Source organism: Mus caroli, chromosome 5 (genome assembly GCF_900094665.2).
Source record: "Mus caroli chromosome 5, CAROLI_EIJ_v1.1, whole genome shotgun sequence".
In the NCBI taxonomy this organism is placed as follows: Eukaryota; Metazoa; Chordata; class Mammalia; order Rodentia; family Muridae; genus Mus; species Mus caroli.
In genome coordinates, this window is record NC_034574.1 from 103,317,635 (window position 1) to 103,337,620 (window position 19,986).

The 19,986-nt window shown below is 50.8% G+C and overlaps 1 protein-coding gene across 5 annotated transcripts in view; it reads right to left on the reverse strand.

Annotated features, from left to right (window-relative positions):
• The window catches only part of Fbrsl1 (fibrosin like 1), a 90,032-nt gene that overhangs the window by 47,448 nt on the left and 22,598 nt on the right, over nt 1-19,986 (reverse strand). For all 5 annotated transcript variants that reach the window (XM_021162180.1, XM_021162185.2, XM_021162181.2 and 2 more), the window contains exons 3-4: nt 11,967-12,071; nt 10,139-10,174 (exon numbers count right to left, since the gene is read on the reverse strand). In XM_021162180.1, the coding sequence (XP_021017839.1) occupies nt 10,139-10,174; nt 11,967-12,071 (141 nt within the window). The remainder of the gene's footprint in view (nt 1-10,138; nt 10,175-11,966; nt 12,072-19,986) is intronic.

Below are 19,986 nucleotides of genomic sequence, written 5' to 3' on the forward strand. Positions count from 1 at the left end.
TCCACCTGCACACTGTGACATTCTCTAACAGCACAGGCCTCCACCTGCACACTGTGACATTCTCTAACAGCACAGAGCCTCCACCTGCACACTGTAACATTCTCTAACAGTACAGGCCTCCACCTGCACACTGTGACATTCTCTAACAGCACAGGCCTCCACCTGCACACTGTGACATTCTCTAACACAGTCCCTTCTCCACCTCCCTTGCCCATAATGTAGCTGGGCCTGGGAGGTTGCTATGACCCTTTGGCCTTGACTACAGTCCCAGGACCTACCAATTGTGGCTATGCCCAAGCCTGGTACTATCACTCTCGCTCTCTGGCCCCACCCATCCCCAACACCACCCTAGTAAAGCCTTGGTTCAGACAGAGCTGCTCTGTCTGATCGCCTCCATTTCTGCTCCCCACTACTCTTCTTAGCTCTCTGGACAGCAGCCCAGGCTAGGCTGGGATAATTAACAAGCCTGTGTCAGGAGATAAATAAAAGATGGCCAGGCCCAGCACACAGATGACCTTTCTCAGAGTCCACTATATTAGTATATTCTCGTGTTGTCAGACTGAGTGTGCTAACGACCTCATGAATTATTTATCAACAAACTCTTAAACAGCACCCCTGTTAACACTCATCCCTAACTGTAGTGTCACAGCAGCTCTGGCTTGCTCTCAGTAATTGAATTCTGGCTTTGATAGACACTATGCTCTGGGCTGGCAAGGTCACCCTCTGGAGGACCAAGGGCCATCACCCAATGGTACCCCAGTTTTTCTCCTGGCAGCTAGCTATGGCTTCTGAGACAGAGGGACTGTCTCCAATTTTCAACCACGGCTAGTCAGGGACCCTCATTTTAGCACAGTTGCTAGGAGGTACTCGGGTGTGGAAAGGTCAGGCAAGAATTCAGGAACCAGGCTGCCCTGAGAGGCCTGTTATGGTTCAGGACTTACAATTAGGGGTAGGACTGAACACATGGAACTGGCTTCCTGTGGTGACAGGAAGCATTGGTAGCCCCAGGAGGGACAACAGAAGAGTGGGGCACCAGGCCACAGCACTTCTGAGTCAGAACTGCTCGGGGTGAGGGGTGCTCCATCTCCTTGTTGACCCTCTGACCTATCTATGGGGACCTAAGGCCACGGAGTGAGACGCAGCTGTACTGGGTCAGCACTCAACTGCCCAAAGGGCCCAGTGACTCCAGCCTGAAGGCAGGACCTGATAGGCTTCTGGGCCAGGGAAGAGTGTGGGAGACTCTCTTTGCATTCGGCCATGGTACACAGTGTTGTCTGAAGGTTTCATGCCCGATGTGCCAAAGGAGCCTAGCCCTATAGCTCCACCGTCCAATACTGGAGAGCTGGGCAGAGAAGTGGAGCCTCTAACCCATGAGCTGTTTCAATTCTCACAGCAAAGCCCAGAGGCCCAGGCAGCTTAGGGCACAGGGAAAGCTAGGGAAGCCCCTGGGGAAAATGGTATCCTTGTGGAACTAGGTCTATCCCTAGCCTGGAGCAGTGTGACTGGTCTGACCTGGGCCTGCCTAGGCTGAGTTAGCTACAACTGGCTCCAGTCTCCAGCAGCCGAGACACCCGACTTTCCCTTGGGCGGACCCTGAGAAGGGGCCTTAGAAGACCCTGGCCAGGACCAGGTACAAACACAGTCATGATGGCCTCCAGTCCAGCCCAGCCACCAGCTCATGTCCTCACTCTGAGGGTAGAGTCACTTGATGGCTGAACTACACAAATCATGAGTCAGAAACAGTGACAGGACTTCTCAAACCAGACGCCACTGTGAGTAGAGGGTTGGGGTAGTCTCTGCAGAGTCATGTCCTGTCTCTAGGGGTAAAATGGGACAGGGAAGGACCATGACCACTGTCCCCATTTAGACATGGCCCTCCAGGGGACCACTACTTCCCAGTGCAATGTTCATACCGGGGATTTGATGTGTGCCTGTTTCTAAATCTATAAGATGAATTTGATGCCTCTTTCAAAAGTCAACTGCCACTCTGAAATAAGATAACATGGAGGAACTTTTAGAGGTGACGGGAATACTGTGGGAGAAGAGAAGTCCTCAGAAATGCTCTGGTTCGTGTCGCACCTACATCGCCTTAAAACAGAACCACACACCCACATGTCGTATGTAATGCCCCAATGCCCAGCATCACAGCCTATGGTTGGACTGTCATCTCCCAGACCCTACAAGACTTGCCTACATACTGGCTGGTGATGACTCTAAGCTAACCAGGGAGACGTCTCCAGCGGTGACCCAGCTCCAGTTGCATCTAAGCCACTGAAACAGTCCTCACCTGGCACCATGGCCTCAGTCTTGGGAGTCCTGTCTTCTTTACCATCTAACCCAATGCATGCAGATAAGGACAGGTATACTGCCTCACAGTCCCTCACCTCCACACTCTGGTTCTCTGGGCTCATCTGGCAACACTCACCTTCTTCCAGTTCCCTGAATACACCAAAATACTACTGTGTAGAGCCCTCACCCAACCGCTTGTTATTTCTCCCGAGTCCCACCTCTGGCCACTGGGGTGGTCTCTCCGCAACAACCCAGTGCTATCCATCTCAAACCACTAGGGTGATACCTCTCTCCAGCATAACCTGGTGCCATTTTTCTTCCTTCTAAGTAGTTACTCTGAAGTCACTTACCCATCTTTTATTTTGGGGGGAGGAGGTTGTTTGTTTCGAGACAGGGGTTTGCTTCTCTGGCTGTCATGGATGGAGAGCCTGTAGATCAGGCTGGCCTAGAACTCACAGGTCCGCCAGCCTCTGCTTCCACAGGGTTGGGATTAATGGCATGAGCCACCACTGCCAGGCTCATTGCCGTGCCTTCTGTGTGCAATATCCCTGCAGGAGCAGTTCTATCCCTGTAGGGCTTCCTCTGGACTGGTAGCCACATCTCTAGTCCTGCCTGGGGAGGGAATCAGCAGAGCACAACTGTGCCCAAGCTGGTGCGCTCAGACTTCGTCATTCTACAAGGTTGATGAATGGGAGGCATAGGTTCAGTCGCTGCTCCAGCTTTAAAGACTCCTGTGCTGAGCTTAGGAGGAGAGGAGTAGGTGCCCCCAGTCCCCTGCCTTGCTCCAGAGAGAGGCTGGCAGGTTTATTGCTTTTGTTTAAATTATGATCACTTGGAAGTGGCCCATGGAACAGCACGATGGATGTCATAAACCTGCCTCATGAATACAGAGCCTGCACTACAGGGCTACAAGGCTGAGGCAGACATGTGACTCTGACCAGGACAGAGTCACTGGCACAGAAGAGGGGATGCTCACAGAGAGATTCAAGTCTATGCTTCCAAGGCAGAACAGCCCTGACTGCTTAGATCCTACTGTTGGGCTCTGGAGTGTTTGAGCATAACCTAGGGACTCAGTGACACCCACAGGTATTCCAGAGGCAGGCAAGTCCTCGCTTTGAGGGAAGCAGATGCATCCTTAGGCCATTGCACAGAGGAGCAAGCCAAGCCAGTCAGTCCCAGCTCAGCCAAATCAAAGCACAGTGTCCAGACCCATCCTCAGACCCAGAAGGAAAATTGCAGGGCTGGGTGTGGAGTCCAGCAGCTCACAGCACTAAAGAGGCTTCATCCCTGGTCCAGGACAAAGGAGAGTATCCATGTGATAGAGAATACCTTCCACAGGGTTCTTGGCCCTCAGACATCCTGAACAGGACAGTGCTGCCCACTCAGGACTCTCAGGCTGGAACCTCATGTACTCTGAGGGTGGGCTTTGAGGAGCCACACTGGCTCTTCTCTGCAGGCACAGAGCAGGTTCACATGGTCTGGAAGGAGGGAAGCACAGCCTCCACTACGTCTACCCCTAAGGACCCAGGATAAGATTAGTGCCACAGTGGCAATGGAGACTTTCCTCAGCAAAGAACAGGTATGGGGGTGGCGATGAAAAGGATGCTCGTGGTGTGGAGTGAGGGTACAGCAGAGTGCCTAGAGCTCTGGATGGACTGTGCTCCAAGCCAGGTGGCCCACGTGTGATAACTTCACTAGGTGAGGGGGTCCCCATGCCAGCCACACAGGATGGGTACAGGGACAGGTAGTAGCCTGTCTGGGGTCTGTTCCCCTTTCCACTGACTGTAGCCCTTCCTTTGACTATTCCTGTAATCAGGCAGGGTCCCTACAACTTTGAAGTCTGCAGAGACTGGCACCTTGGCTGAAGGCTGAGGTGACACCTCAAGAAGAGGCTAATGCCCAGGGAACATGTGGTCTCAAAATCTTCAGGACAAACATCTTCAGGACAAACTCCTCCAGTAGTGAGCAGTGCTCCTGTTTACACTCAGTCTCTGAGGATCCTTCAAGCTGTGGAAGGGAATCTCAGGCTCACAGGAGCTGAGCTCCTGGGATAAAACCTTTGTCTCCTGCATGCTATGAGCCCTGCACACTGCAGACAGTCATTGTGTGTCCAGGCCTGGTGTAAGAGGTAGGGTCCCTGTAATCAACATATCAGCCATGCAGATCATATGAGGTGACCCTAATGGTCTCTTCACAGAAGCACCAAGCACCAGTCTCAGTTTGAAAATACATAGATGAAACCGGCTGGTCTGGCAGATGCCAGAGGGCCCACATGCTGAGAGATAGCTATAGGTGTCCTGCAGTATCCTGTGTGAACTCCGGATATATGGACTGAATTTCTCACAAGCTTCACAACATCACCCTCAGGCCTATTTGTTAGGCAAATATGTGATGAGAGGCTTCTGATACGGGAGCGTCACCCTGTCTGTTAATATAGCAGAGAACTGCTTTGGCTTTTAAGTGCCACAGCCCTACCAGCATTCTGCTGCACATTTCCGGATTTGAAACACAGGGGGCAGTGAGAAGTGCACCCCAGGTTCAGCAGAGCTTAGTGACTCTTTAGTGTAAGGGTATTTAGTGGGATGGGTTGAGAAGGAAGTGGCTCACACAGGTATTAGCGGTTTACAATCTAACTAAAGTTATCTTTTGAAGGACAAGAGGGATGGCTCAGCAGTTAAGAGCAGCACGTCCAGCCGGGCATGGGGCGCACGCCGTTAATCCCAGCACTCGGGAGGCAGAGGCAGGCGAATTTGAGTTCGAGGCCAGCCTGGTCTACAGAGTGAGTGAGTTCCAGGACAGCCAGGGCTATACAGAGAAACCCTGTCTTGAAAAAACAAAACAAAACAAAACAAAAAACAAACACAAACAAACAAACAAACAAAAAACCCGAGCAGCACGTCCTGCTCTTGCAGAGGATCTGGGTTGAGTTTACAGCACCTACACTGGGCGGCTCATAGCCACCTGTAACTCCAGTTCGATAGGATCTAAAGCCCTCTTCTGGCCTCCAAAGGCACCACCTAGAAGCACATGATACACATAAATTTATATATGCATACACATACAAAATAAAAATAATTTTAAAAAAGGAGAATAAAGAAAAGAAGAATAAAAATAAAAACCTTTGAAATTGCTCAAAGGCAATATAATAATAATCAGCTAATTATACCCCATGACAGGTGCCAAGGGGACTTTTCTGGAAGGTACTGCTTGCTGGTGGGATCCTGACTCCCCCCCCCCCCCCTTGAGCTTTGCTCTCACCCAAAAGCATCCTTACCTACTCTAACCATCAAGACTGGGAAGAAGGCAGTGCAACTTTCTCACCACATCCTATTCTCCTGTTAAGCCTGCAATGACTCTCTTATGCTGCACCACAGTCAGAGCTTCCCTGGCCCCACTGACAGGAACCCCAGCTCCATGGCTTCTTCATCAGAACCATCACCTGTCTGTGCTCCTCAAGCATACGTAGGCTTCTACTGCAGGGCCTTCCTATGCTGCCCTTAGGCACAGCTTACACAGGCCTACCCCTGCCACGTGATGTAGGCAAGGTTACCCCACCTGGCCCTTCTACTTTTCCTCTCACTCCCCATTCATATCAGGCTCCCAACACGAGTTACTGAGGATGCTTGGGAAGTATTCATACCCGGCAGGTGCGGCGGTTACCTAAGACCAGAAGCAGGGATGCAGCTGACCTGATGAGACCAGTGTGATGGAGGCTAGAGACTTTTCGAGCCTGTGAGGCGAGCGTTGCTCAGGCAGCCATGCATTTGCTGTCACCGCTGTTGGTGCTACTGTGGCTGACACGCAGGAGATGCTCACTGAGCACTTACTGAAGGAGAAGGGTAAAGAAATGGCAATTCCTTTCTCATATCTGTAACTAGGCCCCTACAATGGAAAAGATCAGAAGGCAAAAGGGAGACCACAGGGAAGGCTGTCTGGGGGCTACCAGGGCTCCTGATGGTGCTCCAGGCACCAAGGGGGGGGGGTCTAGGCAGGACACTCAAACAACAGCACCTTTCTAACAGTGACAAGGTACTTAGGGAACTCTGGGCCAAAATGCCATGTGGAGGACCATGGGTAATGTGTTTGGGTAATGGAGAGAGGTGTAGACCTTGGACCCAGCAAACTCTCCCTGAAGCCAAAGCCTGGCAGATATGTTCTGTAGCCTCTTCAGTCCTTGAGACCTCATCTGAAGAGCAAGAGTAATATCAAAAATTTAATTTCCACATTACAGGCTAGCTAGGTCTCCAGTCTGCATCATATCAGCGCTGGTCGGTTCAGCTCTGCTATGGCTACTGCCGCCTCCTCTGCTCCCGATCCTGGACAGCGCCTATACTTGCTGGGCAGGGGCAGTTCTAGAACATTCTTTGGCAATTCTTACGTATAGAAACTGGTCTCATTTTTCTCCATGAAGGAAGCCTGTGAGCCTCACTTTTCAGGAGACACATCACCACACCCTTGGCTGTGAGCAAGCAGACTAAGAAAATCACTTTCTGACTAATTTCATGGCACTAACAAACATTTGGTGGCATCTTGGGGAGGTGGTGCTCACCTTACAGGGTGAGCAGTAACTGGGGATTTTCTTGAGGATAAATCTCAGCAAAATGAACATACTTTTAACACAGTTTGCAGGTTGGGGATGTAGTGTAGTGGGAGAATGCTTGTCTAGTGTGTACATGGCCCTGAATTCAAATCCTAGTATTACAAAATTCATTGATTTAAAAGAATGGAGTCTGAAGCTGGGCATGGTGGGGTGTGCCTTTAGTCCTGGCACTGGGGAGACAGGTGAATTTCTGTAAATTCAAGTTCAGTCTACATAAATGGATTGTGTGACAGCTACACAGAGAGGGCCTTATCTCAACACAAAGAGACATTAGAGCTACCTTAGAGATACACAGTGGTGTCAGCACACTGATGCTCTCGGGAAAGGAGAGGAAGTGCTCAGGTGGGGGCAGGTCGGGGAGCGTACACCACGCCCATGTCCACAAGCATGCCAGTGCTGCAGAGCCAGCGTCGCACACAAATTCAGTAAGAAATCGGGATCCCCTGAGAGGCCAGAAGGACGCATGAGTAATGTCTACAGATACATAGGAATGCATAAACCACAGACAACAAAAACAGATACACAGGCCAAGGAGAAACAACAGATACTACATACAAAAGCCAGAGAGCCACATGATCTAGATAACGCATAGAGCCCCACTTACATGCAACACACATTTAAACATATAACCTGCTGCTAAGACTGGGCATTGTCTCCCGCTGTCTGCCTGCCTGGGGCTCGGCTCCCATCTGAACCCATAGGACAAATTGACACAAGGTCCCAGGTAGAGATAGCTTGCAATCATCAGGGCTCACAATGGCACTCTGGAGCAGGAAATTCTACACAGGAAGACCCTAGAGATCTGTTGATTCAAGCCAGCTCTAATACACCTGCATATGCTAGGGCATAGGCTGTGCAGGTTCCAAGGCCCTTCTACGTCTGTTGCTCAGATGAGAACCCTACAGTCACACTGCGGACCAGTTGCTTCCCTTCCTGCCACCATCTGTCACTCTTATGCAGCTGACACAGGGGGCTAAACGACAAGCATCTGGCAGGCTAATTGTAGGCTTTTAAAGAAAATAGAAAAGCAAGGTCTTGGGGAGAAGTTTTGTATGATGATTGTGGACTTGGAAGCACAAAAATGGCCAGGTAGCTCAGAGCAGTGATGCCCCAGACACTCCAGGGGACTCAGGTCACAGGCAGGCCAGAGATCACTTATTATCAACTTGGATTAGCTGTAGAGTCTCTGTGCAAATGTTAGTGTCACACAGGGCCACTGCATCAGGAGAATGTACAAGATGTAGCATTCTTCCTACCCATGGGATGCTTCAGACCCATGGACATGCAGATGACAGATATGGGGTCTAGATTTAAACCTGTGCCCAAGTGCTAGCCCAGATATGCATGGCCTGACTCCAGTGCCAGCTGCTTCAACTCTCATGGTTCCGAGTACTGGCAGCAGGTTCTGGTACTGGAGCCCTCTATAAAGATGCCTTAGAGGGCTGGCGAGATGGCTCAGTGGGTAAGAGCACTGACTGCTCTACCGAAAGTCCTGAGTTCAAATCCCAGCAACCACATGGTGGCTAACAACCACTTGAAATGATATCTGACACCCTCTTCTGGTGAGTCTGAAGACAGCTACAGTGTACTTAATTATAATAATAAATAAATCTTTGGACGGGAGCAAGCAGGGATTGAGTGAGCGGGACCGACCAAAGAGAGAAGAGGGCCTAAAAATTCAATTCCCAACAACCACATGAAGGCTCACAACCATCTGTACAGCTACAGTGTACTCACATACATAAAATAGAATGAATAAATCTTAAAAAAAAAAAAAAAGATGGCTTAATTCCCAGTTTCCAACAAAGTCCTGGCCACAGAGCCATTTTCAGGAGCATGAGATCATTACACAGGGAAGGATGACAGAGAAGGCCTGTCCATCAAACTGGGGGCATCACAATCAGTCTCAAGGGCTGCTGTTCTCAGTGCTCAGGTGTGAACAAGGCTGCCCAAGTCCCACCATGAAAGATCCCTTTCGATGGCCACCTACAGGAGTCACCTCTCCAGGGTGTCCATAGCCCCTGTGATCAAAGGCCCAAATACTGGATATTTTCAGTCAAACCCGTGCTGGAAGTGGAGCAAGGTCTGATGAGCCTTGGCATTCTTACCTCAGGTGGACAATGGAAGAGATGAGGTTAGGGGAGTGGGAAATGCAGATGAAGAAGAGGCCAGGTCTCTCCTCCAGCCAAGGCAGGTAGCCCCACCTTGCTCTGGTCTCTGAAAGGTCTACTGAGCCTGAGCTGCTGGCCCAATTCTTCCTTGTTTTCTTTCCAGTGTCCAGGAATCCCAGGGTAGACACCAGGGTTGGGAGAGCTGCTCTGATAGGCCCCACTGGGTAACAAATGGGTTAACTACATACCCCCATAAAAAGCCACTGTGATTTAGAGAGTGAACTAGGCAGGCCCTAACTGGCAGTAAATCAGGGCTGCAGGGATGAGGCAGGCGGAGTCCCAGCCCCAGTCCTCCAATGAGCCAAAACGCCTATAAATCTGCAGGAATGGCTTTTATGAAGCTCTGGGATTTATGGTGTCATTAATGTTTCTCTCCATACTTAAGGGAAAATGAAGCAAGCCATGAGGAGGTGCAGGAGCTGCTCTGGTCAGTGCCAGGGCCACTCCACAAGCTCAGGTAGATGAGGGACTTGCCTGCACCTGAGATCATGCCCCTAGTGGACCTCACTGAGCATGTGTCAAGCCCCTCCGGTAGACGTGGGTATGCCTGCCCACACAAGATGTTTGCAGCCTGAGCTTGCTGAATGCCATACTGCCCCATCCCTATGAGGCTCTCCTTGGGCCACAAGTCCACCATTTGGGCACACATTCATCTCCCCACAGTTTCTGCACACAGTAGCTTTGGACCTCTCAGTTTCCAGCCTAAGCCCCAGCCCTTCAGGAGGCAGACGGGGCTGAGAGCTGGAATACGGCTGCTCGCATGCCACGGACTTCTCCCTAGCCAGACCCGCTCACCTCATTAGCAGATCTGGGCCCCCCACTTCCTGGCACCCTGCTCACCTTCACAGGGACCCACTTCAGATTCCTGGCCAAAGTCCTGGAGACTCTGTCTTAGGTATGTGTCCCAAGCTCAGTGCCTGCCAGGAAGCTGCTGAGGTCAGAACCAACCAGGATTCTAAAGGAGAAGATTCCAGGGTGGTGGGACCCTCTAGGCACTGGAGCTGTGAGAAACCTTCAGCTGAAGGATGGCCCTGAGGCAAGGACAAGGACAACAAAGGGGGAGGGGCTGGAGACTTACTGAGTAGCCTCTCCCAGAAACCGCCTGTGCCGAGCTCTGTGGGAAAAGGAAAGAGACAGTCAATGGCAGGCTAGGCCACAGCCAGCGGCCCCAGCAGACAGGCAACAGACCCTAGGGCCAGTAAGGCCTCACTGGAGCCGGGGAACTGGGATAAGCATAGCCTTCTCCTGCACCAGAGAGCTTCTGGGGCCTCCTCTGAAGTAGTAGTCTCCCTTCTGATGTAGCCAGGCCAGCGGTTATGGCAACAGCTCTGAGTGGCCCTATAGGGATGCCCTTAGCCTATCCACAGCTCCCTTGGGACTAGGATGCTAACTAAAACTGTCCCCCAAAGTGCAGCAGGAAGACCCTTGGCTGATCTGTCACCACTTCTGCTGGAGCTTCTGGAGGAGTGTGATAGCATGGGCCCTAAAGGTCACGTGGCTTGAGGGTTAGCCAACAACCATAATGGAGGCTGGCGTGAGGACCCAGGAGCAGCTCAAGCTGCCAGGGATTCCATAGTTCCAAAGATAGGCCACAGAGTAGGTTCAATCGTGTGTGTGTGTGTGTGTGTGTGTGTGTGTGTGTGTGTGTGTGTGTGTGGTGTGTCTCAGGGTAGGGTGAGGGGGCAGGGCGCAGCGGGCAAGGAGAGGCTGAGCTCCTGCAGAGCGATAGTAGGGGTCAGGTGGCAGGAGGAACTTCATGATGACTGGTGAGACAATAAGATGGGGAAACAGAGTCAGCAAGGGGAAATGGAAGCTAGTAGGCCAAGCTACAATCCTCCCTTCCTTCAAAGCAACCAACCAATCACTGATATCCTTCCTATAGATCACTGACAAACCTACTCCCGTTTGGGTCCCACCTGCCAGCCCCAGGCAGCTGATAGGGTGGGGGTGGGGCATAATTGGTGAGTTCTCAGCTTCACATCGAGCTGTGTTCAGAATGCAGCTTCATTCATCCTGGGCCGCAATTAGAGTGCTAACTAGGGCAGCCCTGCGGCCCCAGACAATTACCAGCCTATTTTCCCATCTTGCGGCAACAAGATCAGGAGCCTGGCAATTATGCCTCCCTCTGCGGCAGCAGGCTGCACCCCCAATCCCCTATTTAAATGATAATGAGACACGGCTCATTCAATTTAGTCCTTCAAAAAAAAAAAGTACCACCCTGAGGCCACTTTGGGAGCTGGGCAGGGTTGGTGTCAGCAGCCATCTCCTGAGTCAGCACCCCACGGGTGGCCCTTCTGTTTCTACCCCAGTTCTTGAGTCATAGCCTATAACTCATTTCCAGTGAGCCTGATTGGCTCCAGCCTCCTTCCACCTGGCTTTGTGGCCGACTATCCCAGAGACCTAGTACCCAGGGTGCTCTCTCACCGCATATGCACCCCTACCCAGCACCTCCAGTCCAAAGTACCTCAGGGCCCACGCCAAGATGTGCAGCTGTCTGCTCTGCTTTGGGCGAGGTAGCACCTGGTGTTTCAGACATGGCATGCCACCTATGGATGGATTCAGACACATTTGTGGAATTGTGTCTACCCAGATATCACTGCAGAATGTTGGTGTAGCATCTGCCTGCCCTAGGGCACAAGGATGCCCACCTTAGGGTTACAGGGCTACTTCTCAGGCTGCTACACTCTGCACGATGAGATACTTAGTATTCCAGATGGGCTCCTGCCAGCTCCTAACTACTGCCCTTCGTTTAAACCTTCCTACTGCTGAGGTCCTACTTTGCTTTGCAGAAGGAAGACAAACTGCTAATTGCTCACAAGCAGCCTCCAAGTAAACTGCCAGGCATGGTCAGAGTCATGGGACACCTGCAGGGGGACACCAGGGTGTCAGTTGGGGGGGGTACTCACATCGCTTAGCTGCTCCCTCGAGCTGCTACGCTGAGAGCTGGAAGCTTCAAGGACACTGTCATCGTCACTGTTCCGGTCACCCCCTCTGGCCATTGTGACCTTCATCTGGGGACAGGGAGAAAAAGTCTCAGACAAACACGCACTGACCAACAAGACTTCCTGGCTAGGGTTATACCCTCCCCACAAACTGGAGCTGGTAGTTTCATTCCAGGGCTGGAAGTGGCAAGTGGGGCAGGAGGACATTTCCCCTTAACTTGAGGAAATGGGTCTGTCTGTTGGGAGAGTCGTCAAGAACAGAAAGATGTGGGGCCAGGTTTGCAAATTCAATACCAGACAGGACAGGAACGAAATGCCCCAAGGAGCCACACCATCACTGGCTCTTTGAAGCTACCCCAGGGGACTGAGAGACTAAACCAGGCCTGCTCTCCCTGTCCGCAGCCTGGCCTCTCTTCCTGCTGAGGCTATCTATCTATGCTGGGCTGGGCTGCCCTTCCTACACATTGCGACATTACACCCATGCACCCACAATGCCTCCTGCGGGAGTCACGGCAACTCCTTAGTATGTGATCTTGAGCTACTTCTTGGCCTCAATTTGCCAATTTGCAGGATGGAGCTGAAACACTGCGGTAGGCACAAGCAAACATCCCAGGGACTAGCTGACACTTGCTATAGTTAATGTCTTATACATTCTGAGACTGATGGCTGTTTGGAACAGCCCTTTGGACAACCTTAGTTTTCTTAGAGAAGGCTGGAACCAGATCTAGAACAAAGCGACAGATGATACCAGCACCAGCAGGAACACCCACCTACAACAGCTCATAGCATTCTGGGACTATTTGCAGAGGCCACCTTCCAGCCCCAAACATGATGACCTCATACTTCTGCCCAGTCCAGTTCTCTGGTCTGTTTAATGGGGAACACTCCTGGGTGCAGTGTTTGGCTAGCACTGGACAGTAGGGGGGCTATGTGAAAGCACATGAACATTCATCTTGCTTGCACCTGATACCTCTCCTGATCTTACATCCCAGAGCCACACTGGTATGGATTTGGTCAAAGTCCTTCGAATCCAGTCAGTCATTTCTCCATAAGCATGTGCCAGCCTTAGAGCCAGTTTAGCCCTGGAACTGCCAACTTCTCCCCAGCCCCGGACTCGCAGGGATCCACACGTCTTTCCTATGGGAGCTAATAGAGTACCAAGGCCAAGGCACTGCCTGGATGTTAATGCATGTTCACCCAGGCATACGTCTAAGGCCCCAGTGACGTGAACGCTGGTGGACTGCAGAGGAAATAGCCCAGCCTGAGGAGCTGGAGGTGATCCCAGTCACTGACTGAACTAACTCTATAGGGACTTTTCATTACTAGACCAAGTGAGAATCTACTGGTATCTCTGTCATCAGGTTGACTGCCGTGGGGGTGTTCTCTCTTCTGACCCATGGTGGGCAAAGACTCACTGGCAACTCGTGAGGGCTGAAATACACACCAATGCAGTTGGACTGTGAGGACGCTGGGCATGCTTTCTGCTTGACACATACCTACAGAAGCCATCTTTTCTCTAAGCCAAACTCTGGAGTGAGTACTGTACCCTAGGACTCTATGGTGGAACCCTGTAGGTGATGTGGGCTGTTAACCCCACTTCCTGCAGTTTTATAGAGCTGAGTCCTGTATTCTGGAAACCACTGCTGTCACAGACACATGGGACAGTTGTAACCAGGTGGATCCAAAACAGCGCCACCTGCTTGCCCTTTGGTGTTTCTGGTTTTTTACTCACTCTGAGGAAGTTTCCTATGAGCTATGCCAGAGGCAGGGAGATACCATGCTTCCATCTCCGGCATTTATGGAAGGATGAAATCAGTATACCTGGACCTCTGTCTGCCTGGAGTCAGAAAGTGGCTTGTTTTCGGGGGGAGGGGGGCAGGTGAGGATAGCTATACTCATACCTACTTTTAGGCCTTGTAGACCAGCCACCAGTCCATCCACTCACCCACCCAAATAACCAGCTCTACAAGCCAACGTGCCCTGAGCTCTTGTACACTGGGCCCTTCTGGACAACGGACAGACACACACCCCTCCATGCATGGGGCCTTCAAAATCATATGGCTCCCAGTTACTGTAAGGGGGAAAAAAAGCCAGCCTGAAAGCCAGCAGCACGTGCTAAGAGGGCAAACTGCAGAGAGAGGTAGGAGGGCCACCAAAGGGCTGCTCTATGGTGGGCAGTGTTCCATTTGTTCTGTGACACAACCACTCGGATGGACAAAGGTGGGCCAGTTTGTAGGCTCCCGTTTAGGAGGCTTCAGACATGGAACAGAGGTCAAGGCTGCTCCAATCATTTGAAGTTTGCTCCTGCAACACGTCTGGGTGACTATGGCCTACAGGCTCCTGTGCAACCTCAGTGGCCCAGGGGGTTTACAGGGAATGGCTGGAAGCCCAGTCTCAGGGAGGAACACAGGTACTGTGCGGACACACAGAGCTCCCTTACAAACCCATGGGCGGGCAGGTACTTCTGAGCAGTTCTCTTGGGCTTGGATGTCCGCCAACATGGAGTCCATGCAACTGCACATGCACCCCAGGGGGACACAGCCACATTCAGTCTCCACCTCTCTCCTTGTAGTCCTTTCTGGGTTTCTGAGGTCACCTCTGAGACCACAGTTATTTTACTAGTCTTATAGGCTGTCTATGTTGATGGAGCCTCATGTCTGGTCTTTCATCCAGCCTCATGTAGTATCTTAATTTATACACTATGTTGTGTATATATGCATGTGAGTATGCAGGCCACAGTGCGTATGTGGAACTTAGAGGACAACTTGTGGGAAATCACTTCTTTCCTTTCACCACGTGGGTTCCAGGAATTTGAGCACGAGTTGCCAGGTTTAGCAACAAGTACCTTTACCCACTGAGCCATCTCTCTGGTTTATAACTCTTTCCTTGATATTTGTTTATTTTTATTTTGTGTAGAGGTGTTTTGCCTACATGTATGTGTATGTACCATGTGCATGCATTGCTCACAGAGACCCAGAGGTCATCAGATCTCCTGGAACTGGAACTACAGATGTCTGTGAACAACCACCCAGGTGCTGGGAATTGAATCCAAGTCCTCTGGAAGAGCATTACAGTGCTTTTAACACTGAGCCACCTCTCTTGCTACAGGCTTTCATTGTTCTTGGTGGGACTCAGCCCTTGGCTCTGGGCTGTGCAGATCTATGAGGAAGTTGCAAGGAGAAAGAAGGCTTCCAGACAAGGGGGCAGGAGAGTTCCAGGAAGTGAAACATTAGTCTCTCCAGACAGAGAGAGCTCACAAGAGCTCAAAGAAAGGCCAATATTGTCCTGCTGGGTTCCCAAGCTAGATTACAATGCACTGATCTTGCAGCCTGGCATGTCCCAAGGTCCAGAAGTTTGGATGGAGTAGGCTGGTGAGCCAGGCTGCTTCCCCACCATCCAGCAGCCTCTGCCAGCATATGAAACACTCCCTCCTTCCTGGTGTAATTCTTTCTGGGTAGGCCATGGGACATAGAAACTACGATAAGCTGACAGAAACTTGAACCCAAACCTGTTCAGTGTTACTCGTGTGCACGTCACCGACTAGTCAGGCAGAGAAACTGAGGTACCACACATGTGATCAGTGGGTCCTTAAGTGGGGGAGTCCACTCCTTGGCACCAGTGCCTGCCAAAGGCTGAAATACACACAGGGCTTCAGCTGACACTGCTCGGGCAGACAGGAGGGCAGAGTGAAAAGAGTCCTAACTCACTCCAATGAGCAGGACCAAAGCAAGGGCAGTGTTGTGTGGTAAACAGGCTTTATTTCTGGTAACCCCCCCAGAAATGCCTGCCAATTTCCAGAGTTCCGCTAACCAGGGCAACCAGACTAGCAGGCTGAGAAAGGGCTCCAGCAGCCATCAACAGTGACTCTAGCAATTGCCTCCTTCCCCCTACTCAACACCAGGCTGCACGTGGAAGTCACTGCTTCCAGGGCTGGGGGCTAAGTGAACTGCTGTCCCAGGTAGGAAGCATGTGGTTTACTCTAGTACTTAGATACACTGAGGTTTTGGGTACAGAGCTAGCCTGTCCAAGGGTTGGGCCCTGAGCCATCCGTTGCTGAGCAGATGATGAAGGGCCCAGAAGTATCCCTTTTCACTTGTAGAAGTTAGAAAGTTGTCCATGAAATGCGTACTATCTAGTATACGCACCTCACCTGCTCCCCAGATACCTTCATGCTCTAGAACACTTCAAGGGGACACACAAAGGCCCACTGGACCCTGGAATCCCATTATTCAGGCTGAAAACACAAACAAGACCGTAGGAATAGCAACCCTGGTTAAGTACAGGACATAGCCTGGGTGGTATGCAGGAGTCTGATGAGTCCCATCATGCTGGAGTAGTCATAGGGAGACAGACACACCACCTCAACTGTTTCATACCCAGAGGAATGCTTTACTTGTGGCTTCCTACAGTCCACCTAACTTCAACACTTGAAAGAGGGAGACAAGGATAAGGCAGTTCACTTCCTGGACGGAGGATGAGGAGTATGGCTGCCTGGCTACTTTCTGCTATAATCCCTGGAAAATCCCTGCAAGGGGCAGCAGCTCCCTCAGGCATCAGACCCAGGATAGGCCAGAGAGGTGGAAGCATGGTCGGCTCCTCATTGTTCCATGTGAAGAGCCAGTGGGAGATACACTTGCAGCATGTCAACCTATATATACAGTGTATCCTGTATGCACAACATGCTATCCTATATATACAATGTATCCTGTATGCACAGCATGTCATCCTACATATACTGTGTATCGTGTATGGGCAGCATGCCAAATGAACACACCATGCCAAGCATGTAAGCATGTATGGTATTCCATGTATGTCATAAGTACATCTTGAATACATGGCATTCTATGTGCATAATACATCCTATGTGTACAGTGCACCCCATATGCACATTATACCATATGTACATGGTGTGTCCTGTACACACAGTGCATTCTCTATAGATGTTGCGCCCATGCTCTGGCCCTTCAGCAGTCACTCTATGCCTATTCTTTTTTTTTTTTTGGTTTTTTGAGACAGGGTTTTTCAGTATAGTCCTGGCTGTCCTGGAACTCACTTTGTAGACCAGGCTGGCCTGGAACTCAGAAATCCACCTGCCTCTGCCTCCCGAGTGCTGGGATTAAAGGCGTGCACCATCACGCCTGGTGTGCCTATTCTTTTTAGGGGACTGACCCCTGCTCCTACTGACCCATGGTCATCAGAAGGACTCTGAAGGCTACCCAGGGATAGACATCTTGAGTCTAAGCTTGGGTCTGACCCAAGTTACCCAAGTAACCGATACCCTCCTGGAGTGAGCTGTGCCAGGCAGTAAGTCTGACTCACTGGATCTCACAGTGCTGCAACCAGACTTCAGCAGAGCAAGACCATGCTGAATGAGGCTGAGCTGTGACTATCTCTGATACTCTCTTTTCCCCAGCCATAACCCTTACTCATTGTCAGGTCTGAGTCCTGACTTCCCATGTCTTCTGAGACCCTAGAACAGGTGCTGGCACAGCAAAAGACCTCAGCCAGCAAAGCAGGGAAACTCACCATTTCTGTTCTGCTGACTCCAAGCCAGATGGTCCCCTACCCCTGGCCAGCAGTACTCACTGAGCATTGCTGATTACACCCCACACTTCCCCTCCACAGGTACCTGGCTGTGGCTCTAGACCTGGCACTCCATATAGACCTCTCCCTTCAGAACTGAGCACTCATGTAAGCAAGCACCCCAGATCTGCCTGGCAAAGACACTCCATTTGCTTCTTCCCCCATTAGCACCATGGCTCAGTGGTTAAGGGCATACATTTCTTTTCTAGAGGTCCCAAGTTGAATTTCCAAGTGGTTTGCTATTGCTCCTCACTTTGTTGCAGTTACAGGCACAGTTCCACGCACCTGTGCTTTGGCTGATCATTTACTCACAACATGAGCCCAGATGGGGAAAGAAAGCACGAACCATATCTGTCTTAAAAAAGATATGTCTTTGCGTCTGCCGAGACAGGGATGATGGACAGCCCAGAGAAGGGTCACAGACACCAAGGGAAGAGAGTATTCATGGAAATGTGTTTGTTAGGCATGCAAGGCAGATCATGCCTCCTGGTGAAGGTGCTAGGAGATCCCTAGCTTTCCCACCGAGTAACACCTGGATGGAGAAAAATGGGCCTGGAACCAAGCTGGAGTTCACACTGGTCGTATGGGTGCCCACTATACAGTCTGGCACTGAAGTTCTGCTATGTCAGACACAGCCCAGAAAGGAGAAGCACTCTCATGGTTGTAATTAGCATTAGGGCTCCAACTGGGAAATTCCCTTTCAGTGAGCCCCTTATGTCAGCAAAGTTTCATATTCGTCTCCTCTGGGCTCAGTTGGGTTACCAAAAGCCCTGTCTGCTATTTCTAGAACTATACCATTTCTGTGTGTTGGCGGGTGGTTTAAAAGACTCATTGGGTTGCTATAGCTCCCTGCCGATCCCTGTGAAAGTAAAACAGGGCCATGGTGGGGTTTAATCCCTCAAGGCCCATGTGCTATAAAGGACACTTGCCAGCCTCTGGAACTGCTGGGACACAGTGGAAACCCTAGGAGTCACAGGTAAGAGACCAGACTGAGGATCTGAAACCATGAGCCCAAGTTTATCTTTCCCACATGCTGTTCACCTCAAGTATTCTGTCACCATATGTAAAGCTTACTAGTTAACAGGCTGCTGGCTGATTTCTCTCCCTAACTCACAGCGTGAGAGCTTGGTAGCAGGGAGTCTTCACCTCTGCCTGGCACAGTAGGCCCAATGGAAGGGAAGCTCGGGCAGTGTTTGGGATGATTGTGAACTGAGCGCAGGCCATCTTCAGGCTTCTCTACATCCTTCTAGGATGCAGACGGGTAAGTTCTGTGGTGAGGCAACACGTCCCGGCAAAGGCATGAGGAGTTAACAAGAGACAGAGACTAGCAGGGGTCTGGAGAGCTACGATGCCCTGCAGGAGCATGTGTCCAATGATCTGACTCCCTCTTACTAAGCCCCACTTTCTAGGGTTCAACTGTGTCCCAGCAGTGCCAAAGGCTGAGCCTTAGAACATGGGCCTTGAGGGATGTCCCAGATCTAAACCACAGCCTGGTCCCATTTCACTTCCATGGGGATCTGCATGGAGCTGTGGGGGCCCAGTGGAACTTCAGCAGCCTCCTCCCAGCCTGCCCTCTGGGTCCTGAATGCACCTCCTTACCCCAACCCCAAGGTACTTTTCCACAATGCTATGACACTTGAAACGGTCTGGTTTGGCCACAGCAGTGCTAAGGAAGGGGACTGGGTTTGCAGACGAGGACAAGATGAGCCTCCAGGGTCTGGGCCTCAAACCAGCCAAGTGGTATGAGAAGAAGAAACCACCAAAATCATAGTGAGAATGGTAACCATCACAATTCAGTTTGTCTTTTTATGTTTTTTGATGACAGGTCTCAAGCAGCCAAAGGTGGCCTTGAACTTACTATGTAGGTAAGGATGAATTACAGGGTACTGTCAACACACCCTGCTGACTTACTCTTTACCTCTCATTTCTACACCCTTAAGGTATATGTGATATTAGGAACATTCTTTCTTTATAGGGATAGAAACAGAGGCCTAGAAAGGGGAAGCTGCCGAGCTAGAAAAGGCTGTGTAGGGAATGTGATACCTTGTATGCATGCACGCATTGCCAAAAATAAAAAATATTAAAAAAACAACTTCCTACTATAATACACATGTACACACACACAGACAGTACTGGAGTATAAAAGGATCATCCAATCCCCAGGAAGGGAGCCATTTCTAGCTCACTGAACAATGGGAGAGCCACAGGTCTTAGGCCCTGCTGAGAAAGTAGCCTGGCAAAGGTGAACAGGCATGCAGCCATTGCAGAGCTGGCTTTCAGGAACAGGTCCACTTCCCAGTGCCTGAGGCGGCAGAAACTTCTGATCACAGTCATCAGCAGACACTGCCAGATGCCAGCTAAAGAAAGACAAAGCAAGTCAAACTCACCAGTCCTCTTGATA